General features: G+C 41.8%; 2 protein-coding genes across 5 annotated transcripts in view; both read right to left on the reverse strand.

The window, feature by feature from the left end:
• HHAT (hedgehog acyltransferase) overlaps positions 1 to 27,011 on the reverse strand; it is a 569,735-nt gene that overhangs the window by 94,130 nt on the left and 448,594 nt on the right. The window lies entirely within an intron of this gene.
• The window catches only part of TRAF5 (TNF receptor associated factor 5), a 32,451-nt gene that overhangs the window by 1,302 nt on the left and 4,138 nt on the right, over positions 1 to 27,011 (reverse strand). For 2 of the 3 annotated variants that reach the window (XM_083494483.1, XM_083494484.1), the window contains exons 2-11: positions 13,375 to 13,602; positions 11,372 to 11,429; positions 9,874 to 9,975; positions 7,484 to 7,648; positions 6,709 to 6,786; positions 6,010 to 6,084; positions 5,672 to 5,764; positions 3,967 to 4,107; positions 2,287 to 2,455; positions 28 to 1,789 (exon numbers count right to left, since the gene is read on the reverse strand). In XM_083494483.1, the coding sequence (XP_083350609.1) occupies positions 1,212 to 1,789; positions 2,287 to 2,455; positions 3,967 to 4,107; positions 5,672 to 5,764; positions 6,010 to 6,084; positions 6,709 to 6,786; positions 7,484 to 7,648; positions 9,874 to 9,975; positions 11,372 to 11,429; positions 13,375 to 13,598 (1,683 nt within the window). In that variant the 5' untranslated portion in view covers positions 13,599 to 13,602 and the 3' untranslated portion in view covers positions 28 to 1,211. Of the gene's footprint in view, positions 1 to 27; positions 1,790 to 2,286; positions 2,456 to 3,966; positions 4,108 to 5,671; positions 5,765 to 6,009; positions 6,085 to 6,708; positions 6,787 to 7,483; positions 7,649 to 9,873; positions 9,976 to 11,371; positions 11,430 to 13,374; positions 13,603 to 16,315; positions 16,342 to 27,011 lie in introns of those variants that run through there. The other variant, XM_083494482.1, reaches the window with a different exon arrangement.

Below are 27,011 nucleotides of genomic sequence, written 5' to 3' on the forward strand. Positions count from 1 at the left end.
TCCAGTGCTTTTTTTCTGGGGGAACACAAACCACTAAACATTTTGTGAATCTTTGTACTTTTGTCCATTTATTATATTTATTTTTTCTGATCTGAACTATAAAATAGTGATTTTCTTGAGTCAAAATGAGAGTACCCCTAAGCATTTTTTTTAAAGAAAAAAAGGTCTGGTTCTTTCTATTCAACTCCTATCACAACGGGCATTACAGGAGCTATCAAACTGTGGGTGATCAGATTGTTTGTGTTGCGCACACATGCGGACTCACCCTAGAAGTGCCACAGGACTGCTACTTGCAAAACTTTCAACTAACTGAAGTGCTTTAAAATCAGGATCTAGTGATCTTCCTAGATCCTAGATTTGCTTTCAAAAGATGCCAAAGTCATGCATTTTATGAAATAGGGCCTATTCTACAGTACATAATCGTGTGTGTGTGTCATATATATGAAATACTCTCAAGTAAGTCCTCTCTATACATGAGAGCAAATCCCAATGAATTAAAAAATACATAGGCTCAGACTAAATAAAAAATTCCTTCCAGTAGCACCTTAAAGACCAACTAAGTTAGTTCTTGGTATGAGCTTTCGTGTGCATGCACACTTCTTCATGCACACGAAAGCTCATACCAAGAACTAACTTAGTTGGTCTTTAAGGTGCTACTGGAAGGAATTTTTTATTTTGACTATGGCAGATCAACACGGCTACCTATCTGTAATAGGATCAGACTGTCAGTGGGGTAGATGGGAAGTGTGTCAATCTAACCTTCAGCCCAAGTTAACGTTAGAATTCTTTCGTTTGCCGCAAACTTGTGAAATGCCCCAAACATTCCCTAGTGAATAGCACCTCTAGCAATGCTTGTAACAGAGTGAGAAGAACTGATGGAGCTGCATTTGGGTTTTGGAATACAGTATTCTGCTGTAGTATCACCTGATAATGTGTCTCCTGAGATAAATAATGACTGAGTTAAGAGCTTTTCAGACATAAAAAAACTCTCTCAAATACCAAGTTTTGCTATATGCTTCAAATTCACCTCATTAGAGACTTGACCAGTTTTCTTAATGCAAGTTGAAAAAGTACCAAAGAAGTAGTCAAAACTATCAAAAAAGAATATAAAAGTAGGTCAGCAGAGTGAATAGCAGCTTTTTCCTGTTGTCTGAAAGCAATCCAGTTAAATCACCAAGCCATCACCTTTAACAGTTCTCTTCCAAGTTCTCTCATAATTCCTCGAGGTCAGTTAAATCCACCACTACTTTCAGGAAGAGTGTATCATCTCTGATGTATGTATTCTTCGCATTTTCGAGCACGGTATGAGCAACAAACCGAGGACACCCTGAGGCAACATTCATCTCTCCTTCAGGTCTCTTGAAGCTGCTGCTGTGAGGGTCGGCTTTAAAGGTTTCTGTTATGTGATGTTTCTTCCCACTTTGGTCCAGAAGCATAAGTGTGACCTTTTGCTTGAAAGGCCACGGTAACAATGAATCAAACTCTCCTCTCATCACTACAAAGTACAAGGAAACGTGAGTGCCCTTTCCTGAACCATCCCCATTCAGGTATGCTCTGGCGGACAACCTGTACCCACAGCGGCTGGTGTAAAAAGGCTGGCTGACTACAGAGGGACAGAGTCCTTCCATAGCCTCTTTTTTCTTCATCTTGTAGTCGACAATTTTCCAGATCAGTTTCCCATTGTAACTTGTCCCTTCTAGAAGTTTAAACCGTTCTTCGTTTTTGTTAAGTTGTGCCCTGTGGATACTGAGATGGACATCATGTTGGTTGGACAAGTCTTCCAGAACAACTAAGAGAAAGAAATGTGGGGAGATAAGAGAGGGTTACATACAGAGACTTACAGAGTTTGTATTAGACATCATTTTTACATATTTAACATCTAACTATCTAGAGCAGTGAGGGCCAAACTTGGGACTACAACTCCCATCATCCCTAGCTAACAGGACCGGTGGTCAGGAATGATGAGAACTGTAGTCCTAAAACAGCTGGAGGGCTAAGTTTGGCCATCACTGATCTAGAACAACTGTTCAGAGCCTGGCAATAACAGCTCCATTCCTTGTGATGCAACCTATTTTTTTCTGCAGATTGGGGGCAACGCTGAAGTCAGTGGTCTGTCCGTTTTTAGTAGGATACATGGATTTGGATTTTAAACTCTTTGACATGCAAACCTCTTGTAAAAAAAAAAAAAACTTAAAAGAGGAAGAGCACAACCCCTTCCATGCTTAACCCCTCCCCCCCCCAAAAGACCAGCAAAACACTTTAGGAAGAGAAGAATCCCCAAGGTACCTAAACGCTGCTCATATGACTCCAGGAAAGCAACCTTTTGCTTTATATTATCAATGGTCTCCAGAAGTGGTCTCAGGCTGAATTTATTCTGCTGCTGATTTGCCATCTGCACCAGCTGTCTCACTTGTGTTTCTAGGCAGGCAGACTTATCAATGTGAATTGCCAAAGTCTTCAGTGAGATGGGGATGAGAGAGAAGGGAGAAGACATGCAATTTTAAAACAAAATTGAAGACGACAAACTACAGTGGTGCCTCGCAAGACGAAATTAATTCGTTCCGCAAGTTTTTTCTTCTTGCAAGTTTTTCGTCTTGCGAAGCACGGTTTCCCATAGGAATGCATTGAAAATCAATCAATGCGTTCCTATGGAGACCGTCCGGGGACAGAGGGGAAGCGCCGCCCCTTGGTTCAAAAGGGGTCCGGGGAGAGAGAGGAAGTTGTGCACGCCTTCCCCTCTGTCCCCGGAGATTGCGGGGCTGGCAACGGGGAGAAGCGATCTTCTCCCCGCCGCCCCTTGCTTCAAAAGAGGTCCGGGGACAGCGGGGAAGACGCGCTGCGCTTCCCCGCTATCCCCGGAGCTTGCAGGGCAAGCTTTGTTTTGCGAAGCAAGCCCATAGGGAAATGCGTCTTGCGAAGCGGCTAAGAAAATGAAAAACTCCTTCGTCTAGCGAGTTTTTCGTCTTCCGAGGCGTTCGTCTTGCGGGGTACCACTGTAGTATTACAAATTGTTTATTAAAGTCTTCTGTCATTGACTGCATTTCCCTCGTCCTTAAGAGTTTTTCCAAAGGTTTCTTTTCAGTTAGGATCATAAATCGTCTATCGTCACGATCTCAATTGCGCGAGCTGAAAAAGTCCAATGGCTTTGTCTTGCACAAATAGTTTTCTATCCCCTGGTCCTCTTTGTTTACTCCCACATTTCATGGTTGATGCTATGTCTGCAGCAATGATCTTTGCCAATGGTTTCAGAATATTTCCTTCCTTCCTCACTGCAATCTCAACTGTTGTGACAGTTTTAACCCTTCTGCTTTAGTACCATGCCATGGTATAGCTTTAACAACGTGCTTGTTCCTAGTGCCCTTCTTCCACCCCATTGCTAAAACTTAGCAATGTTCTTGGAGATTTACACTTGTTTGTTATTTTGTTGGTTTATGGAATTCTCAAGTTACGTATCCCAAACTGTACTTTTCTGCATTTCATTTCTTTCTGACTTCACTGTTTGCAGTCCATCTCCCCACAGGAAGATGAATATATGCTAATCAGGAAAACATTTAATTGGGGGGACCATAGATTGCAAAACTTGTGATATAATACATTTGTTAAGTCCTTAATGTGCCATAAGTCTCCAATGTTTCTGCTCACTTATTGAGCTGCATAAATAATTGTTTTTATCAAGAGCATGCAAACTTCAATTTTGTATCCCAGTTATGTGGGTTTCACCCAATGCATGTAGGCCACAATCACCACACATGTGCAATTTGAAAGCACAGAGGGGTGGGAATCCATTTTTGCTTTCAGCATGCGAATGAACTATGAAAACAAAATGGAAATGATGCCCAGGCTAAGCAGAGCCAGAAAACCTCACATTTTAAGCTGATTCTAGCACAGCACAGGCAGTATCTCCACAAAGATACTGTTGTGTTTTCTTTGAAGCAGTAACTCTGTTAGGAAGGAGGGTGGGATTACCTGAGTGCTTGCCAGTAAGTTGCTATTTTTACCGTACAGCTGTGTAAACTGCCTGAAATCTCTCTCACACTTCTTAATCGTGTCTGCTAGCTGCTGTATTTCTCTCTCTTTGTGTTCAAGATTGTTATAAAGGTCGGAGATCTACAAAATGAAATGTGAAGGTGTAAATTCAACATTTTATTTTTAAAAAGACACAAAAACTGATAAAAAAACAACTGAATTATGAAGCAAGGATTATATTCAGCTAATGCTCAAAGTAGACCCATGTTAGTCATGTCTAACTCAGAACAGAGCTAATAACACTGAATACAACCCAGAGGGTTTGATCAGCTGTTAAGAGATGGACAAGCTAAGTAACAGCCCAAGGATAATTCCCACAATCACTTTCAACTGGGTCAGTTTTTAACTTGTGATCCACACAGACCCAACAACCAAGTATGGTAGCCAACCAGAGGCTTAACAATCTCTCTGTTTTTGTCCACTGCCTAGGACTATGACAGATTGATTTTGCCTCAGCTGCAACAAAACATGTCTGTCCTGCATCGGTTTCTACAGCCACAGCAGGCACTGTAACTCTCCCATAGTTTGACTTCACCCACGAAGGCACACTCCTCCATTGTCTCCCAAGGCAGACACATGCCAAAAAGGACACCCTGGAAAGTTTACAGTGTGTACAATTCCCCCCCCCACCCCGCACTGATGCATGCTATACACACCAATAGCAACAGAAAAAGTGGTAGCCAACAATCAAAACCCATTGTTTCTAGGGTGTGGTTCAAACATGCATCAATGAGTACCATGCTGCTAGATTCAGAAGATTTTTCTTTCCTAAGAAAAGTGACACCTAACCTCACAGTGACTTTCTGTAGAACACACACACACACACACACACACACACACACACACACCAGTTTCTGCATGGTATGAGGAACTGAATCATGCTTTCCTGTTTCAAGCCAACTTTCTAAAGTTCATCTTATTCAGATGAAGGATCACTACACATTATAAATGTTGGAAGGTACCAAATGGCCCCTAACACATAAACACCCTTCAGAGAACAATAAGGGTGCCAAAAGCACTGCAGAAATAAAACTGAAGCAGATATATGGAAGATTAGTGTTACTACTCGCCCTTTCTTCACACAAAAGCTTTCACTGTACCCAGACTTTAACGTAATAATAACAACAGTACTACAATCATATGGAAATGCCTTTAAAGAGGGAGAAGGGGACTTTTTGCATGTGATAATAAAAAAAGATAACTGTCAAGCTACAGATTCTGAATTAGCAACATTTTTTTGCCCAGGGCTCCAGACTTCTGTCTGCATCTATATTTTCGACCAAACCTCATCCTTCCTTCTAGTTTGCTACATGAAAAAGTACTTGAGGCAAATTACCTTCTTGCTAATTTGCATACTCCCTTCTGCAAAGTGCTACTGTGAATCTGTAATGAGGGTATGTAAAAGTGGTGTGGATGTGTGGTTCCCCGCTCCCAACTAGCTACTGTGTGTGTGGGCAATTGTCCCCAAAAAGATCTCACAAGCAGTAGTAATTTCTCCAAAATTAGCAAATTGCACAAGTACATGTGTAAGAGACTTGTGGAACTAAGGGAAGTTTAGCCTCTTTTGAACCTCTTTGAATTTTTAGAACTGTCGCTTGTTTCCACTTAGACGCTGAAGGCTTTGGGAGGAAATGCCATGCTATACCTGATCTTCCAGCTTTGAGTTCTTATCTAAGATTTGAAGCATATGTTCTCTCAAGTACATATTCTCATGTTCTGAAAGTTTTCCTCTTTTAATCTAAAATGAGAATATAAATATGTAGTGAGAACAAAGCTAACCTGACACATTATAAACTAAACAGATTTAAAATCATTCGAAAGCAAAAAAAAATCAAAACAAAACAAAACAAAACAAAACAAAACATAACAAGGGGAAAATCTCAGCAGGGATATTCTGAAAAAATTAAACCAGAGGAACAAAAAAAGGAGGATGAAGCAGAAAGGGACACTACTGTAGGACCATGGATGATTGCATTACAATACCTTTGTAGAACAGCCATACTTTTTATAAGGACAATCAATTTTCACCTCCGGACATATTACGACATGCTCTTCTACCTGCAAATATTAACAAGTTTTAAATCACACATTAATTATAGGTGAAGAAGGTTTGTGCGTTATGACCTTTCTTTCCTGCAAAAGAAGTACAAAAAGGAACTAGATTACATTCTCTGCCTCGTCACCAAATCTAGTCATGGACAATGACAATAACAAAGCAGTCCACAGATGCTACTTTGTGCTCTTACATTATGCATGGATGGCAATGTCACATACAGTGGTGCCCCGCAAGACGAATGCCTCGCAAGACGGAAAACTCGCTAGACGAAAGAGTTTTCCGTTTTGGAGGTGCTTCGCAAAACGAATCTCCTATGGGCTTGCTTCGCAAGACGAAAATGTCTTGCGAGTTCCTGTGGTTTTTCCCCCCTCCCCCCCTTTTCTAAACCGCTAATCAGCTGATCCGCTAAGCCGCTAAAAGCCGCTAATCCATCAATGGGCTTGCTTCGCAAGACGAAAAAACCGCTAGACGAAGAGAATCACAGAACGGATTCTTTTCGTCTTGCGAGGCACCACTGTAATTACTAACACGAAGAAGGGCGGCAGAGGCTAGCAACAGCTAGGGACTATTTTGCTCTTCTCTCACCAACACTGTTATCTTGCAATGAAATGAAAATAACATTGTACCTCTTTTGTCAGAATTATCTGTGGGCAGCCATGAGGACAAATCAAGGGATAATCGGGACAATCTGTTGTCTCGTGACTCTGAAAACACATTGGGAAAAATCTGTTATTCAAGAGAAATGAAGAGGTTGGTTCTACTTAACACAAACCCAAAAGGCAGAAGCAATCATGTTGACCATCCACTAGGAAACGACAGTGCAAGTCCAACTGAAATGAACAATAGTGCTTTTTCAAGCACTCCTGCGCACTTTCCATCACTCCAAGGGTGGGGGGGGGGGGAGAGGAGGAATGCACAATGCTCCAGTCGATTGTGGTTTTCATATATAAGGTAGGCATTTCTAACCTGCTGCATATTACAGATTTATTGTCATTACATCCCTCCCCGATTTTTATTTATTTATTTATTGCTTCTCATCTCTCTCTCTCTTCTACAGTGGAATAAAAAGTAAATGGCCCATGTCTAGAAATATGCACAGACAATTCAATCTGAGCTTATTGGCCTGCGACCAACACACCACAGCAGCCTGGGACTTGCAATGCTACACCTAACACAGATATAACAGAGAAACAGAAGTGCACGATATCATCGTAGTTTAAGCTCTTCAAGGCTGTGACAGAAAGAAGAGGGAGAGCAATATATATATATATATATATATATATATATATATATATATATATATATATATATATATATATATGAGATTGCTCATATATAGAGGGAAGAGTCACATTTAGGGTTTTCCACCGTGTTTTGGAGACATTTTTACTAACATTTTACCTTTAAATCAATTGAAGTCACAGGCTGTTTGCAGTACTGGCACAGTTCCTTCCGATAGCTGCACTGCAAACCTAGGTGTTCTTGCAAATCCTTCCGAATAACTTTTTCACAACATCCTTCATTAGTGCACTGCATGCTTTCGAACAAACACTGTTGTAGGTGATCCTGTAAAGCAGAACCATGTACTACCATATATTACCTGCATCATTAACATCACCATAGTATGTACAGGAGGCACATAAAACATGCCGCATTTTGGGATCTGCAAGGAAGGTCAGATGTCTCTCTAAAAACCCCATAGTCAACAACATTGTGCCTATATTCTGTTGGTTTCTTGCACCTTTGGGCGCACAAACATGGGGTAATGCAGTGAGCCACAGCTTCTCAATAAAGCATTTGTTGTGGGGACAGTCACATCTCTCTCTTCCTCCATAAGCCTCTGCCTTTTCCTTTCCCATTGCCATGCACAAATCCTTCTTCTTCTTCTGTTGTTGTTGGTTTCAGAGTTCTGCTTCCTTCTACTATGCCCTTTTAAAATGTGAGGGTTTTTTTTTGGTGTGGGGGGTTATTGGGTTGTTGTTTTTATTTTGATTATGTATTTTGTGGTTTTATATTTTGATTTTATTCTGTGAACCGCCCTAAGACCTCCGGGTATATTCTAATTCTAATAATAATAATAACAACAGGAAAAGCTGGGGTAGAGCATCCATCTTGTATACGGAAGGTCCCGAGTTCAATCCCTGGCGTTTCCTGGTTGGGCTGGGAGGAACCCCTGTCTGAAACCCTGGAGAGCTGCTGCCAGCCAGAGTGGACAGTATTGAGCTACATGGACCAATGGACTGACTCAATATAAGGCAGCTTCTGATGTATTCATCTAATTAATTTCCTCCTTCTTCTCCCCCTGTCCTGTCCCCAAATCTGCCCCAGAGGGTTACTGTTCCATTATTCTACAGACTGTATTATTCTATATCCATTATTCTAAGTTGAGATTCCTATATTGCAGGGGACTGGATTAGATGACTCTCAGCGTCCCTTCCATCTCTGCCTACAAAACATTTGCCTTAAGACCACACCGGTTTCTACCTAGGCATGTTCCTAGGCTTTTACACTCTGCTGTAAAGAAGCCCTCCCCCCTTTAGATGCCCCAAATGCTAATATAAGGCACGTCTGGCACAATTAAGACAAGTTTCTTTTCTGTTCTTCCCTTTTGAGAAGAACACACAAATTTAATGCACAAATGGATAAAATGGTGTGTGTGTGTGTGTATGTGTGTACCATGCACCTTGAGCATCTTGGGGTGTGTGGGAAGGTGGCTTATAAATGAAATAAATACCGTATTTTTTGCTCTATAGGACGCACCGGACCATAGGAGGGGGAGAACAGGGGGAAAAAAATTCTCCCCCTCTCTGCTCAGCGCCCCTTCAATGAAGCGGCAGGAGAAATGGAGCCCCTTCCATTTCTCCTCCCGCTTCACTGAAGGGGCGCCACGCAGAGGGAAAACTGTGCAGCACCTCTCCAGCGAAGCGAAGCGAAGCGAAGCCTGGAGAGCAAGAGTGATCAGTGTGCACCGACCCCTCTCGCTCTCCAGGCTTCAGACGGCCACCCGCAAGCCTTCGGAGCGCGGCGGGAACAGATAGCTGCCTGAAGCCCCTGGAGCGCAGCAGGAGTTCCCTGCACTCCAGGGGCTTCAAGGGCTTCAGCGAAAGCATTGCGAAGCCTCCGGAGCGTGGGAGGAGCTCTCCCTCTGCGCTTCGGAGGCTTCGCGTTGCTATCGCTGAAGCCAAGGAGCCTGCATTCGCTCCCTAGGATGCACACACATTTCCCCTTCATTTTTGGAGGGGAAAAAGTGCGTCCTATAGAGCGAAAAATATGGTAAGCTATGGGTGGACAAGCTAAATTACTTGCATCCAATGTTCTTGCTCACTGCTGCGTGATTTATAAATCCATGTGCATAACATCAAGTGGTAAGATCACAGAAGCTGCACTATTCACCTTGAATTTGCAGGGATTGGATGGGAAGAATACAGATGCTTCATGCCCCCCCCCCACCCTCAATACACATTTGGCAGGGTCAAAGCCAATGGCCTGCCTTTTTTCCACAACCACAGGAGATCTATTTAACAGGGAGAGAGAGAAAACAACTGAGGTACCAGTGAGTAAAACAAGTAGTTTAAGAGCAATGCAATATCGTCTTATATTTGCAGTGCGTTTCCACCCACACAGGCTGACGCTTCTCATACTCATAATGGGAAAATATATATTATGTTTAAAAAAGTATATTAAAAAAGAAAAGGGGGGGAGTAGCTTTAGTAATAAGTGCAGTTGCTTCATGAAGGCAGAAAGACATAAAAACTTGGCTCAATTGATATTAAGAGTTGAGGAATGCAAACCTGATATCGCCCCAGAGACGTTTTCGCATTACAGGCTGGTGAATTTCTGCAAAACACTTGCAAATTGAGAACTTCCCTTTTACAGCAATTGTCTTTGAAAACCTAAATAAAAAGAGTATAAAAGCTTATTTCAAAGCACACACAGAAGGTCCATAATTCACTATAATCTTTTAAAACTTAATGAAAAGCCAGTCTTGCTACAGAGGAAATTACCGTATTTTTCGCTCTATAACACGCACCCGACCATAACACGCATGTAGTTTTTAGAGGAGGAAAATCCTTAGGCATGCCACCCGTAGGCATTCCCTCCATAACACGCACAGACATTTCCCCTTACTTTCTAGGAGGAAAAAAGTGAGTGTTATGGTGCAAAAAACACGGTATGTGATAAACATGTTTCCAGTGTTGAAGTTTGGGGAGTGAGGTTAATGCTAGTTTCAAATGCTTGAAGGGTCTAGAGGAGAGAGAGTAACTAGGCATCAGATGAGCATAAATTATATCAAACAAACCCCTTGAACAGGAAGGATTACGCTGGTGAAGAAATCTCAGCTCTCCTCCTCCCAACACACGGAATATCCACCTCAAGTTCCATACACAGCTCCATCTTCTCTGTTATTCAGGTTTGTTGTCTTTGAGTTCTCTCCAGCCTGCAACTGCCCTATTGTGGAGGTGGGTCAGAGACAGCAGCCTTCCGTTACTCAGACCCCACAATTGGCAGGGGAGGCCTTTTTGGGGGTGCCGCCGGAGGTCAGATGCTGCTGACCTGTGACAGGGCCATTTCAGTGTCAGTTTCCCATTTGTAGAATTGCCCTCCCTGTTCAGGTGCGCTTCTCTCCCCGACTGTTGACTTAGGAGAAGTTTTTAAAACTTTCCTATTTACCCAGGCACTCGTCAATCCTGAAAATCGCTGGTTTCCAGAATGTTTTAAGCCGACTTCAAAATTTATGATTACTGATGGGTTTGCTACTATGGATAAAGGGCAGGAAATAAACTGAACGAACAGATAATTTTTCCACCCCTACAGTAGTTGCAGTTTTATTTTCTGGGCATGAGGTCAAAGTGGTGGCTTTGAGCTACAAACCCTAAATGGCTTGAGATAGTATCTATTTTACAGGAAATGCCTCACCTCATAATACAGATCAGGATCATAAAGATCAGCCCAAAAGGCTCTTGACTGTGTTAGCATGATGTGAAATCTTAACAGGAAGGGCTGGTAGGAAGCCATAAACTTGCTTCACAATTGTAAAACTCACTTTCCCCTAAAAACAGGAGTAGGAGGGGAAATAGATCTGGCCATTCCTGAGAGCTCTGGATTTCCAAGTTTGTTCTTCATGTTTTGATGATTAAAATTATTTAAACATTCTGGTATGAAAATCTCATTGGGCTCCAAACTTGAATAGGTTCTTCACGTACATTCAAATAATACTGCACACAAAACTGTTGAATCGATTGACTCCCCGCACCCTCCAAAGAATGTAAACATAAATTATTTTCTTACTTCATGTAGTTTTATTACTTCTTTGTCCACAGGACAGGTGGGTACAGCATTCAGTTCTCTAAAGAGATCAGAGGTTATATTTGGTTTTTTTAAAAATCTGCTCTGGGGAAAGGATCAAAATTATATGCCTATTATAGCTGGCCCATTAAATTCCAGTTTTATCTGAACAAAAGAATTATTTTTAAAATCCCTCATCTTGCTGCATATTAGACCGGTGCCGATTTCAGCATACCCTTTTCTCAAAAAATGTCCTCCTCACCCATTTTAAATGATTCTAGAGTCTGTTGGCTACACTCGCAGCACCTCTTTAAATTGGAGTCCCACTGTCATGTTACCATACAGAGAGCTAAAGGGAAATTGCAAGAGGAAATTAAATTAAGAAAGCCGGCAACCTAACAAGTAGTTTAACTGAGCATTAAGTAATAACCGTCACATAAATTGAGAGCACATAAAAATGCTAAGAACTGTGCAGAAGAGGAAAAACTGAATAAAAAGCAACATAGTGTCAAAGCAGTCCTGTTAAACAAGGGTGGGGAACCCGTGGTGCTCTTGGTGTTGCAGGATTCTCAATAACCCTAGCCAGCATGGGCAGTGGTCAGGAATGATGGGAATTGTAGGAGAACAACATATGGAAGGCTGCAGGCTCCCCACCCAGTGTTAAACTATGTTATAGATCAGATATAAACAAAGGAAACTAGTGAGTCATTAAGCAAGGGCTGCTTCTTATTTATTTCATTTAAACCTGCCCTACACCACACTAGTGATCCCAGGGCATGGTACATCAATTATTACTTTCTCATCAATAAGTCTTAAAACCCACACAACACAATCCTATGCATATTTATTTAGTGCTCAGAGGTTCTTACTTCCATGTAAATGTGCACAGTCGTGCAGCATTAGGCTGCCATCCCTTACCCCATTATCTTGGGAGTAAGCTTAACGGAAACAAATGAGAATTACTTCCAAGTAGACAAGCGTATGATTGAATGGTTAAGTGACACTTTAGAATTACAGCGTCTCAATTTCACTCTAGAAAGTAACTGTGCAGGCATTTCAGAAAGGAAGAAACCAGTATGACTCTGAAGTGAAACTTAGGTGAATCAAAAGGGTGCTTTTACAAGACAGAGTTAAAGTTTCATTTTTAATTTTTTCTACATCTCTTCTCTATGGCAAAGCCACACCAAGCCTGTAGCACTTTAATATCACTGCTATAATTTTTCAAGTGTTGGAAAGAGGGACTTCCCAGAAAGAAAAACCCACCAGCTTCTATGGGAAGCTGCAATAATAAGCCTTATTTAAGATCACAACACATCTAACATATGGACGTGAACCAGACAAAAGTGTATCCAATCCCCATTCATTTTACTGAAGAGCGAAGTATGTGTTTAAAGAGCCTCCATTGAAGTCAATGGTATTTCAGAATGTTTTAATATTGCACTGCTCATGCCTCAGATGTCCACAAAATTTTTTTAAAGTTGCCCTGGGAAAATGTGTTGACTAAAGCAAGAGGAAAACTAACACACCTTAGGATTATAGTAACGTGCTGTTCACATTGCTTGTGGAGTTGCAGGAATAATTAGGCTTGGCTGGGGTCCTCATTTGGCCCACAAATCTGTTTCCCCAAGCCACATCTATCAGCCCACACCCAACATAATGCTGGGATCCAATTCACTCAGGAATTCCGGAGTGTAGCTGATCCAGAGTTTGTGGCTGCAAACATTGCTTTTGCAGTAGGGATCTTCCTTTGAAGCACAGTTTGAGTTCAAGCTTTCCGGCAGAGGAAGAATCAGGAACACATGATTATTTCCTTTGAAGTTGGGTCACCTGACATTATGGTGCTGTCAAGTGACTGACAGGTGGGCAGCACTACTCACCTGCCAAAATGGTCTCCCAAAATGGGATCCTGTTCCCCAGCCCTCACACAAACACAATTTACATAGTTTTCAGGGATGGAAAGGGAGGGTTTGGATCTGAATGTAAGAGAAGGAAGGGACATTTCTTACCTCAGAGAGACTATGCAACGCTGGCAAAATCTGTGCCCACATCCCGTCTGGTGAGGATTGTGAAGGACCAGGTGGCAATAGGCACATTTGTATCGTTCTTCTACGATTTCCACAAACTGATAGTCGGCATTAGGCTCAAAGTCTAAGGAAATGGCACTGGTGGAATTCTGCCGAATGTAGAGATTTGCTAAGTTGCCTGCAAGGTCTTCAGCGGCCATGGGCATAGAGCTACAAACACAAGAATGAAGAGAATGATGCTAGCTGAGAACCTATCATTATACTTTCCTCACATCTCAAGAGTATCAGGCTTGGAGCTACAAACAGCTCAATATGTACAGTCATGAGGGGAAAGGAAGCACACCCTCTTTGATTTCTGTGGTTCTTAATTATTGCCGATATTTGAATGGGTCTAAACTAATTTATTCTACCAGGGTGTATGTTTTACAGTATCACTCAGACATTAGCAGGGTGTGTGTGTGTGTGTGCGCGCGCACACACACACACACACACATTTTCTTCAGTTTGTGTTCAAAGGTTCAAATGTGTGAAACAGGAAGCAAATGCTCTATGCTTATACTTTTATACGTTTCCTGCCTCAAACCCAAGTCCTAACATATGGCATTTAACTTTCCACACGCAAGTGGTTCTTAAAACCCACCCCACACATACTGTTCTACATCACTATCTTCTTAAAATGTCATTCAACACTGACAGGGACTGGGCACCTCAGAGATGAGATTTGAATGGGCCAGCACAGCTCACGCTCTCAGCTTCTACATTAGCTGGGTTGTAGGTTGCCGGTGTTCCTTAATGAGATTTCCTCATTTAGGGGAAAGGAAGCAAGTCCAATGGAAGAGCATCTGTTTTGCACACAGGCGGTCCTGAGAACCATCTCCAGCATCTATAGGTAGGGTTGGAGATTTCCTCTCTGCCCGGAGAGTCACTAGTCTGCATATGTAAACTGAGCACAGAATCTATGATTCTATGAGATGGACCAACAGACTGACTCAGTGTAACACAGCTTCCTATGCTCCTACTGTGAAGAAACACCATATTTTTCGCTCTATAAGACGCACCAGACCACAAGACGCACCTAGTTTTTGGAGGAGGAAAGCAAGAAAAAAATATTCTGAATCTCAGAAGCTAGAACAGCAAGAGGGATTGCTGCTTTCACTGCACAGCGATCCCTCTTGCTGTTCTGGCTTCTGGGATAGCTGCGCAGCCTGCATTCACTCCATAAGACGCACACACATTTCTCCTTATTTTTTAAGAGGGGAAAAATGAGTCTTATAGAGCAAAAAATACGGTATAAGGCTGGAAGGGAGTAAGGGACTTTTTCCCTTCAGCAACTAGCAAGCTGACTCCCAAGTAACTCAAATCCCAGACCACTCCTCCTCCTTGCTTTTTCTGCCTGAACAGGGATTTTCCTTTGCAAAAATCCATCACAGGCTAATAGACACCTTCAGAAACTAACAACAAAAAGCCTAAACATGCTACCAAATTACTCCAGAGAAGTAGCATGGTAGCCTGTGTGTTCAGGTCAATTAAGAAACATTTTATGCTACAAATCAGGTGCAGTTGTGTTTTGGGGTTCGATGGACAGCTTGCCAAGCTTTAGGTACTTGATTGGTTGAGGTTGCTAAATAAACCTGCAGAGAAAAACATTTGCTGCAGTTCAGTTTATACGCTAAATGCCTTTGATTAGCCTTTGCACAGCCCAGGAAGCTAAGAACACCCATAATGTGATCACTATTGCAAAATAAACCACACAGCACTAGACCTACAAACAAAAGTAAAGCTTTTTTTTAAAGGGCAAATTTAAATTCTCTTTTTTTTTAAGGGTTGAGGAACACTGCTAATTATTCCTTTGAATGCCTCATTAAAAATCCAGAGTCTAATTACCTTTCCCCAATATGAATTAAAACAAACTGCTGTAGGGACACTGCATATTAAGAATGCTTCATGTTTAAAGCACTGCATTGTTTTAACATGATTATGGCTAAATTCAAAACGTGCATTTTTACACAAGCTAAAAAGGAACAAAGAATATAATGTACAGCATTTGCTTTGGCTTTATTGTTTTTTCCCCAGCACTCCCTAATTTGCTGCTGTTTTTCTAATGGTTAATACCAATTAGTGCTTCTTTCTTCTTTTCTGCTCCTCATATCTGTGATTTCCATATTGTAACAAACAAGATGCATGTTATTTACAAAAACAGCAGAAGTGGTTCTTGAGTTCTTGCATATTTATAGACATTAGAGACATGGAAATCAAGAGCTCCGCAACTCCTAAAAAGGAGCTTCATGTTGGAGCTACATTTTTAAATTAATGATGGTATTAAGTATTCCCATAAGAGTTGTGCACAGAGTTTAAGATGAGAGAGCATACCAACATAAGAAAACATTTTCTTGCTCCAATTACTGCACAGTTCTTGTTTTCTTTTATGTAAGGACTTCTCTGTTTTTGGTATTTCAGTTTTTGTTTCCCTTTGTTATATATATATATATATATATATATATATATATATATATATATATATATATATATATATATTTGCTTTCGTAGATTTTCACGGGTACAGGAATGCAGGTTTTGGTGTCTTCGGGTGTCTTCCCGTGTAAGAGTTGGGGTGTCTAGGCGACGTTTCGACGAGGTCTCACTCGTCATCTTCAGGCTGGTGCTTTCGGCTTCTTGTTACTGGAACAGAGCAGGATCTCAGTGTTTGAGTTCCTATAAATACTGTTGAGGGGGTGTGGTGTATAGCCTCCAACGTTCTGGGCAGAGAGGAAGTTCCCAGGTTAGTGTGCCTTTTCTTCTTTTGTTCCTTAATTATATAATATATATAAAATATATAATATATATATATATAAAACCTTTTATAGAAATGCAAGGAACTTGCACTTAATTGGGAGTTGAACATATACAGCATTCAGAAACTTACCATATAATCATATGCACGTTTACTCAAAAGTCAACCCCAGTGTGCTTACGGGGGTTTTCTTCCGGGTAAGTGTGAACAGTCTGAAATTCTGTGGTGCCTTGCATAACAGCTGAACACACTGAAGATATTTAGGAATGACTCATTCTTGGAAATGTCAAAACTGTTAAGAAACTTGCACAGGCAGAATGCTGAAATTTGGTGTGCCTTTATTCTAAAATAACTTGATTGCTGAGAATCTGAAAACAGGATATTTTTGTCTTTTATGTGAATTCTACTTTGTCAAAAAGGGATGTCGAGAATCCAGCTCGACATCAGTAAGAAAATCAGTAAGAAATCAGTCTCACACCAAGATGACTTGAAGAAGAAGCTTTGGCTTCAGCCGTGCCATGTTTATTGTGTGCAGTAAAAAACAGATCATCCTCCCTCCTCCAGCACTGCGCTTGCTCTGCCTGGTACTCAAAAGTAACAAATCAAAGGAATGTAACCTTGCTTTTGCCCACAGACAAAGAGAGTGTTATGCTACATGAGCCAATCATTAGTCTAGCATGATGTGTTCACGTGCTCATCATGCTCTTAGCAATATCTCGTGCTGTAAAATCGCTCTGCAATAATAAGAACTCTGCTCATGCTCTTATGTACAAGCAATCATTTTCCCACATGCCCTCTTTTCTTGTTTATGTTATTAGAGGAACCATTAATCAGAATCATATATCTCATTACCTAAGCGTTTATATTTTGCAATATAAATTCCCCTTGTAACCCCTGTGGTGGGCCTTGGTCGGAACCACCATGCAATGCTTTGGGAAATAAAGAAAGCAAGCATTGAATACATAATAAAACCAACAATACATGCAATTACAATCAATAATAAATTTCTTAACCATAATCCATTAAGTAACCAAGAAAATAACCAATCCCATGGATCAAAACCTTCAGGTGGATTCAAAGGATTATGGGCTATCATTTGTTCCATATAATCAATAGTAGCAGAGATATTGGTTGATTGATCAGTTATATACATACAACAATGAGAATGAATTAAGGCACAAATTCCACCTTTAGAGGCAAGGATTACATTTAAAACATAAAAATTTTATAAAGCAACTTCTCTCATTTGACTTTTTTTTTTTTGTTGTTAATTATTTTTAAAACAAAGATGATAGAATTAAAAACAAAGCTTCGGTCCAATTTGCCACAGAATAACCATAAATCAGATTGAAGCAAACATGTAGATTTACTGCTCTTTCTCATCCAGTTGAACCAAACATAAAAATCTCTACACGCAGCCTGTTGTTCATAGGTCATGTAGGTTGTGACATTATTAACTGAGACTTTTGGCCTACCACTCATAGTGGTAACATTAAAAAAATAAGAAGATCCATTAACATACTCATAGGTCCAATTACAATATGGATAATGACCTAAAAATATACTATTATGATTAAAACGAAAAATAATAAGACACTATTTCTGCAAGCAACAAAACACAGGCGATAAACTTATACGATTGTCCTTCATATTATTGCTAATCTTAAATGAAGCATTTACTGGAATACTAGAATACCACCACCAAAAAAAGCTCAAAACTTCTCAAAACTTTTTAAAATCATTTTTCTCAGCAGCTAAAAAGGCACTAGCCAAGCATAGTCCGCTTCAAGCATATTCCGCTTGCTGTAACTAAAAAGATTGCAACAAGGTCGAGAACAGAGCCCATTGTATTCGCGGGCCTTGCTAAAGAACCATATTGCAACTTGCTTTCTGTCCGGGAACCATGCCAAAGCACAAAAATGAAACAACTGGAACACACTGAAATCCCCTCACCCCCTCCCTTGCCAAGAGTCCACAATAGTTCCAAGACAGCCCTCTGTACATGCTCAGGGGAACACATCATAGGGCAGGACTCCTGAGGGAGGAGAAAAAAAGAAGAGATCTGGGGGGTAAAATCCAAGCGATGTCAATAAGGATGAGAATGGTAAATTAGTCCAATGGCCACTTCCAAGCAACCTGTGTGATATTTCGTGGCTCGATTATTGGCATGTAAAAACCACAATCCAGAAGAAGTCACACAACCATTTCTGCAGATACAGGAGCCCATTTGCTGTAAATAAGTCTGATGTATTGCTCCTTGTACTGCTGAGTCAAAAGTCCAAGCCCAACGAAACGTGGTGACACAGATGGGATGGTCGCTATTAGGAGGCAGCAAAACTGTAATGATGTTTGGTGGTTGAAGTGGCTTCCCAGGGGGAAGGGAGGCCAATGCAGTAGGGATGAAGATGGCCTTTCAGCGTGCCAGGAAACACTGGAACAGCTGTGGAAGAGCCTCTTCCATTGCAGAGGTGATTGTGATCTTGTCTGCTGGATCCTTATGTCCTTTAAGGGCAGAAAATAGTGGAGACAAAGTGGAGGTGGGCAGGTCCAAATAACTCTTTATCCAATTCAGCTGTCCAAGAATTTGTTGTAATTCCACCAGTTTAAGATGATCAGGGAACTGTAGTTGAGGCGTAACTGGAATGGCAGCAGATGCTGTCAGCTTGTGTCCCAGGTACGTAATGGGTAAGGTCCGCTGGATTTTTTTCCTTAGCCATTGTCAAGCCAACAGGTTTTATCCTTTGCAGGATTTTGGGACACGGCGGAGGACAAGGCCGTGGCTAGTAGGCCGTGGCTAGCAGTGCCCACTGACTGGCAGGCTTTAAGCATGTCTGCAATGGCTATATTTGATGTTGCCATTAGAAGGCGCAGCACTTGCTTACAGTCCTCATTTGCATCAGCAAACGCAAGCTGGCGTACAATCAGTTCTTGTGCTGCCAGGTCCTGAACTTGCCGCTTGAAGGTATTATACAAGCGATCAACAAATTGTCCATAGGGCTTTGCAGGACCCTGTCTGATGCTCCCCCACCGGCCATTGCGCTCAGTCTTGTCATCAGGGACAGAGGCCAGAGCCTCTTGGGCTGAGGCTGTGGTGGCTGCCCAATACATAGGATCAAGGGCCAACTGTTGGGCAATAGGAAGAAAATTGCCTCCTCCCGTCAGCCCATCAAGAACATCAGTTTGGGTCAGCATGACGGGGGCTGGGGGTGCAGGAGCAATCACAGGAAAGAGATTTGGAGTATCAGAATCAAAAGGCAGCAACGGAGCAGTGGTACAAAGAGTCTCTTCTTGGAGAGGAGTTGTAACGGGAGGCGCAGGAAGTGAAGAATGCGGAGAATGCAGGGGAGGGACGACAGGAGCCGAAGGAGAAAAAATGTCTGCCTGTTTAGGAGGCTGATAAGATGGTGCTTCTGAAGGCAGCATGAGGACTGGGAGGGGGGGCAAAGGAGCTGAAGCAGCGGCCAGGAGGAGATTTGTAGGAGTTAGGCTTGAGATAGCCTTATAAACCTTACAGCAGGCATGCAAAACTTTGACATCAATCTGAGGATGCTTTTGGAAAAATTGTCCTATTTTTTCCCAGTCTTTTAAATGATAATTCCCATTCTGAGGAAACCAGGGACAGTGAATATCCAATGCTTCTATAAGAGACACGATATCAGCATCTGAGACAAGAAGGCTGTTGCTGGCCAAAAGAGATTTAAGGTCTTCAAAAAACTTTTTCTGTGGTGGAGAGAGAGACTGCCCCATAATGGCAAAAGAAAGGGGGGGGGGTTGGGAGCACTCACCAGGGATCCACTAGGTGGATGAACGACGCGTCTGCAGCCCTTGCCGGGCGAGATGAGTGCTGATAAGTCCTTAACGTAGTCCAGAATCACATACACGGGGTACCAAGGGAGCACTCACCGGGATCCATAGCGGATGAAAGACGCGTGGTGAGCGCTGAACGATGAGAAACAACGTGGAGTCCAAAGGTAGTCACACGGGGCACCAATTGTCGAGAATCCAGCTCGACATCAGTAAGAAAATCAGTAAGAAATCAGTCTCACACCAAGATGACTTGAAGAAGAAGCTTTGGCTTCAGCCGTGCCATGTTTATTATGTGCAGTAAAAAACAGATCATCCTCCCTCCTCCAGCACTGCGCTTGCTCTGCCTGGTACTCAAAAGTAACAAATCAAAGGAATGTAACCTTGCTTTTGCCCACAGACAAAGAGAGTGTTATGCTACATGAGCCAATCATTAGTCTAGCATGATGTGTTCACGTGCTCATCATGCTCTTAGCAATATCTCGTGCTGTAAAATCGCTCTGCAATAATAAGAACTCTGCTCATGCTCTTATGTACAAGCAATCATTTTCCCACAAAGGGACAGCACAGAGAAAGCGAAACGTGTGGATGACTGGAAGGGTGAGAGCGTTCCTTCCTACACAACTCAAGGGTGGTACAAAGATATAGGGATGCGGGTGGCGCTGTGGTCTAAACCACTGAGCCTCTTGGGCTTGCGACAGAGTGAACTTGAAAGCACGCCAGTGCAAGTAGATAAATAGGTACCGCTGCGGTGAGAAGGTAAACGCCGTTTCCGTGCGCTCTGGCTTCTGTCACTGTGTTCCATTGCACCAGAAGCGGTTTAGTCCTGCTGGCCACGTGACCAGGAAAGCTGTCTGTGGACAAACGCCGGCTCCCTCGGCCTGAAAGCAAGATGAGTGCCGCAACTCCATAGTCACCTTTGACTGGACTTAACCGTCCATGAGTCCTTTACCTTTACCTTTTTATTTTACAAAGATATGAAAGAGAAATTTGCAGTGGCAGCCCTGAACATATTCAAGCTGGCAGAATATAAACTGGGTTTATTATCCTAAGTAAAGGTTTGGACTAACTAATGAAAAGCAGGGGACTACGTCTTCATTGCCAATAATTATATATTTTTGAAACCATGATTTCCCAAGGGAAGAATAACTGTTTTTTTTTTAATTGCGTAATCTTTCATATGGTGCAGACACACAAATCAAAATTAGCACCTAGTGTACCACTAATCCAGCAAACAGTGATTTGGCAAAGCTGTCATATGAGCAATCTGACATGCATTTGAATTGCACCTCAGTGCGTGGTGTCATGCATGCAATTGCCCCTTCTACTGCAGGCCAGGTATATCAGGAAAAAGTGTTTTTGTTAATGGGAATCCACATGTTTCTCTGTTGGCTTTAGAGTTATTCTCTAAGTAGGGTAAGAGGACAAGCCTGTAAGTAAGTTCCTACATTGAGGTGCTATGATACTTCTTGTAAAGGAGACATTGCATTATTGTATTAAACTGTGTGGGGGTTTTTTTATTTAAAAAAGTAACCAACAATTATTTGATTTGTTTGTCACTTTTGTATTATTCTCAGTTACATAACAGTGGTCGTCATTACACTGATTTTAAAATGAATAAATTAATAATCCACTTTCCCCATGAACTCAGAGTAGTAAATAGCAAGTGCAAAGCAGTAAGGCTACTTGCAGAAAAATAAAGTATAAAAATAAAGTTCAAGAAAAGCACCATTAAAAAGTTAGAACGAAAAGATGACGATGGCATGAGAATTCAGAAAAGGTGGACTTGTGCAAAAGTTTGTATTGCTTTAGCAAGCCTCCAAGGTCAGGCTTGAATTTTTGTACTAAGCATTTAAAGGTAAAGGGACCCCTGACCATTAGGTCCAGTTGTGGCCGACTCTGGGGTTGCGGCGCCCATCTCGCTTTATTGGCCAAGGGAGCCGGCATACAGCTTCCGGGTCATGTGGCCAGCATGACTAAGCCGCTTCCGGCAAACCAGAGCTGCACACGGAAACGCCGTTTACCTTCCCGCCAGAGCGGTACCTATTTATCTACTTGGCCTCTGAAGACTAAGCATCTAGGCAGGCCCAAAAGAAAATTTGTTTCTGCAAGTCAATCTGCCAAGAACCTTTTCCTTCCAGGTTCAAAGGTTTCCCTAGTATTCCTTGTTTTCAAAAGGCACCTCTAGCCTCTCTCCTCATATTTTAGGGCAACCTGCTATAGTGAACAGTGGTCACCATAACTATCAGATAAATCCATCCTTGCCCCTGCTCTTTCCTTTTCTGACAATGGAGATCTCAGGAAGTTTTGACCACTACTGGGCTGGATTTATGGAAGAGGCTAGATAGGTCCCATGATCCTTTTTTGCACCATCTGGGGGAGGGAGGGTCGGCGTCGAGAGAGATCATTTTCATCATACAGCAGTAGTGCAGTCTATCAATTTCCTCCTAAATATCTCTTTTCAGCAGCCTGGCCTAGACCCTGCAATTCTCATAATATGTTGCTGGTTTGCCGATGATGCTGGCATTGAAGACAAAAGCTTTAAGTGATTCACCAAGGCACACAGCAATTTCCAAGAGGTCCACGGGGAGAAAAAGATTGAGAACTGCTGTCCCAGTCAATTTCACCCACAGCGAAGCACTTTATGTGAAACCTTTTTAAAAAAATTCATATCTAGGCACACTGCCAATAAATGTCTCCTCTTCTGAGAAGAGCCCCAGGGAAAGCCCCAGGGATTAAACAGGGTCTGGGTCCAATAAATCTGGACAAATGAGAAACAGGTAGTAATCATTTAAGTTGTTTACCTTTCAATGTATCCTACTGCTATCAGTGCCTTGCAGACTTTAATCAAAGGAAATAGGAAGGAAACAGACAAGACTTGGTTTGCACACAGTGTGCTGCATCAGTAAGGACAGAGATGGAAATGATTACTGGCACAGATGTGAAATCAAGAACATGTGGATTTCTGAACAACCGTCAGGTGCGAATTACAAAAATAGTATTCTTTGTTTATAAAGAATGACAAAGGCACACAATCAGCCTGAAAGGGATAATGGAGACCCCAATATCATGGTATGAAGTCTAGAGAGAATGGTGTTTTAACTTTGTAAGAAGTCAAAAAGTAAATGTAGCATTCAAGTAGGAGGGCACTTAAGCAGCGTAGTTTAAAAATGTTATTGATCAGTACAGTGTAAGAGTACTACTAGGCTGGTAGGGTCTACTTAACAAGGGATAAGACCTGGGTTCAAAACCCCCTATGCTATCTCTCACTCAGAGTTTTGAATATCAGTATCCCCCCATCTTTAAAACTTTAGGAAAGCTATTGAGGTGTTTAAAATCAAACAAACTTTCATTTAAGCTTTTAATTTGCACATTTGTCTCCCTTTGCAGATTGCTTGGTGCTTCCATTCTGCATCTTAAATAGGTTTTAATCGTATTTCTCCCTTTTTAGGCAAGCTGCAAAAAGATTGCATAAAAGCACACACCAATTTGATATACAGAACTGCATGTACTCATCTAGCATCCTGACCAAGTATAAACAATTAAAGATAGCTCTTTACCAAGGAAGCCATAAAAATTTGTCAAATATTTTCCAGACTGTAGAAGCATATTGTGCATTTCTCAAAAGGGCTTTCAATTGGATGACTCCACGCTCTGGTGTTATGAGAGGGCGACTTCTTCCTACTCGTTTTCTCCACACCATGTGTATAATTTCCCACATCTCTAACATATCCCCCCGTCCTCCCCCCCAAAGCTCCAGACATGGTAACCTTCCCTCATAGGAGAGTTGTCCTTTTCTGCATTTTCCCCAGCTCCACAATATCTTTTTATAGGTATGGCAGCTGTAAATGAACACAGCATCCCAAGTCAGGACAAACCATAGACTTGTATAGCCGAATTATGATACTAGCTGTTTATTTTCAGCCCATTTCCCAATCTCTTAACTTTTTCACAGGGCTGCACACGGGGTTGACAGGTTCATTCTTCATACTTCAGCGTACTTAACCCTGTCTCCTCCTCCTAGACCAGGGGTATGCAACCTAAGGCCCGGGGCCCGGATCTGGCCCAATCGCCTTCTCAATCCAGCCCATGGATGGTCCGGGAATCAGCGTGTTTTTACATGAGCAGAATGTCCTTTTATTTAAAATGCATCTCTAGGTTATTTGTGGGGCAAAGGAATTCGTTCACCCCCCCAAAAAAAATATATAGTCTGGCCCACCACATGGTCTCAGGGACAGTGGACCGGCCCATGGCTGAAAAAGGTTGCTGACCCCTGTCCTAGACACACCTTCCTACGTTGCTCCTGCTCTGTTCACCTGGCAAGCAAACCAGAAGGGAGACAGACAGACCCCAGACAAAATCCTCATGCAAAGGAGAAGGCTGTGAAGACTAGCTAAGCCAGACAGGTGAATTATTATTAATATTTAATGGGTTTATATAACGCCCTATACTTGGAGGTCTCAGGGCAGTTCACAGAAATCACTTTCCTATTGGCAGAAAGCTCTAATCTCGATCATTCTGATTCGCTTTACTTTACCTCAAATGAACCCATGGTTGTAATAAATGGATACCAAGATGAGTAAGCTCAAAGAACAAGAAAACCAATTCTGAGTGCACTGAAGTCTGGTTTGATTTCCATGTGAGCAATACAAGCACAGGTGTTGCACACACACACACACACACACACACACACGTTGCTACTGCGTATACACAGACGACACTAGGAAATAATTCATTCAGTTCAAACCTGGAAATGGCAGAAGAGTGCTGGAGAGTCCTGACGGAGCCCTACGAGGATGTCAGTGAAGGCAGAGAGGACTTGAAGAGACTGGAGGCGCAGCGGGGCCTTGTTTAGGCTGCCTCTCTGCTTAACAGCTGACGTGCATGGTAGCACAGCAACAGCCGCTTTTCCAAGTGTCCTCCAACCTGCCCCAGAGGTTCAATTCTAGTTATGGGTATTTTGGGATACAACATTTTTGGTTCAGATTGTAGGGAGAGCGGCAGAGGTAGCATTTAAAGGATGTTCAGAGAGTGCTCGCTACTTGTGCAATTTTTGCTTATGTGCACGGGCACCCAGAACGTGTCCCCCACATAAGTTTTTTTTTGGGGGGGGCGGGAACCTGTACACACTTAGTTTGAGCTGGATTAAGCCTATATTTATGGTGGAAAGATAAAGGAAAAGAGGAACCCTCTACATGAGAGCTTATATCCTGGAAAACTCTGCATATATGTTAGATCTAAAGCCATTCTATAAGAAAAACCATGAGCTTGAAGATGTGTGCTCTTGAAATATAATCTGGCAATCTACAGGCATTATATTACAAAACTGAGTTAATATATTTTAGTAATATTCAGAGTAGACTCACTGAGAGCAATTGACTTGTTGATTCATTTCAACAGGCCTGCTCCAAGTCTGACTAACACCAAATATCACACATTGTTCCTGAGTAATGGTTAAGCATCCTAAAAAATCCGAACCTGTTCACACATTACTTTTTGCCTTATTTAACTATCACACCCTGAACTGTGAGCACCTGGAACATCCTAAATCAATCAATATCAGGTCTTTTTTCCAGCCGGAACTCGCCGGAACTCAGTTCCGGCACCTCTCAAGTGGGCGCCATTGCCATTCTAAGAGAACGAGGGAGGTGTTTATGGTGAGCTCCGGGCCTCTTTTTCTAGAAAAACAATACTGATGAATATGACTAAAGGCTATTAAAACACTGGAAAGCAGAAATCAGTCAACCATGCCCCTAGAATGTTTCATACTAAAAACGCTTGAAACAATGCATTTTCCCCCTTTCCTATTCTTGATCAGGAACAATACATCTTTAGTTATTCCCTTCAGGGGTTCGATAGGTACTCACAGTTCTTCCTACAATGAACACAGTTTCCTCCAAAAGACTTACTTGATTCTTTTTTATTCTCTCAAGATTACTCCATTTCATACAATGGTTTTAGTCACAGCACCATAATTATGAGTCTTTATGCTGGTTAAAAAAAAAAGCAAGCTGTAAAAGAAACTCTGAAAGACAACCACCTGTAAAGGAACAGTGGAGCAGTTCCTGTTTATTACACCTTGGTCAACTACAAACCATCCATTACTGCTTCATTACTGACTTTCTTCAGAAGTTCGTTTTTAAAATGAACCCACACCCCCAGTTTAGAAGTATTGCTATTTTCAGTTTGTCAGTGGGTGGGCAGGGGGAGGAAAACATCAGAACAAGGCACATAAAATGATGCCATTAGCTTAAGTCTCAAATGTTACTACTAGATGCATCAAGCATTAAAATATATTAAAAGGTTACGAATACCCCAATTGTTGCTTATCTCCTGTATACCTTTATTCTGTTGTTTCATATGAATCTCTCCCCCCACCCCAATTTTTCATTACGGTTTTCACAATACAATATAATAGTATCTAGAACAAACATAATCAAAAAGATGAAAAAGACAGAACAATAAAAGAAAGAGAAAAATAACAGAGAGAGATAAACATTAAAAGTAACACCAATAATAATAGTAATAATAATCATCATAATAAAGTATATAAAAGGGTAAAGGTAAAGGACCCATGGATGGTTAAGTCCAGTCCAGTCAAGGGCAACTTGTGATGCTCATCTCACTTTCAGGCCAAGGGAGCATGCATGTGTCCACAGATAGCTTTCCGGCTCATGTGGCCAGCATGACGAAATCGCTTCTGGTGCAACGGAACACCGTGACAGAAACCAGAGCGCATGGAAACGCCGTTTACCTTATCTACTTGCACTGGCATGCTTTCAAACAGCTATGTTGGCAGGAGCTGGGACAGAGCAACGGTTTAGACCACAGTGCCACCAGCGTCAATAAAGCACATAGCCCTCTGTCATAGCTTTCCTCTTAATCTTCAATCCACATACAGTGATACCTCGGGTTAAGAACTTAATTTGTTCTGGAGGTCCGTTATTAACCTGAAACTGTTCTTAACCTGAGGTACTATTTCTGGGTTAGTGGAGTCTGTAACCTGAAGCGTCTTTAACCCTGT

The sequence above is a fragment of the Podarcis liolepis genome (assembly GCF_965112155.1).
Source record: "Podarcis liolepis genome assembly, chromosome: 3".
Lineage (NCBI taxonomy): Eukaryota > Metazoa > Chordata > Lepidosauria > Squamata > Lacertidae > Podarcis > Podarcis liolepis.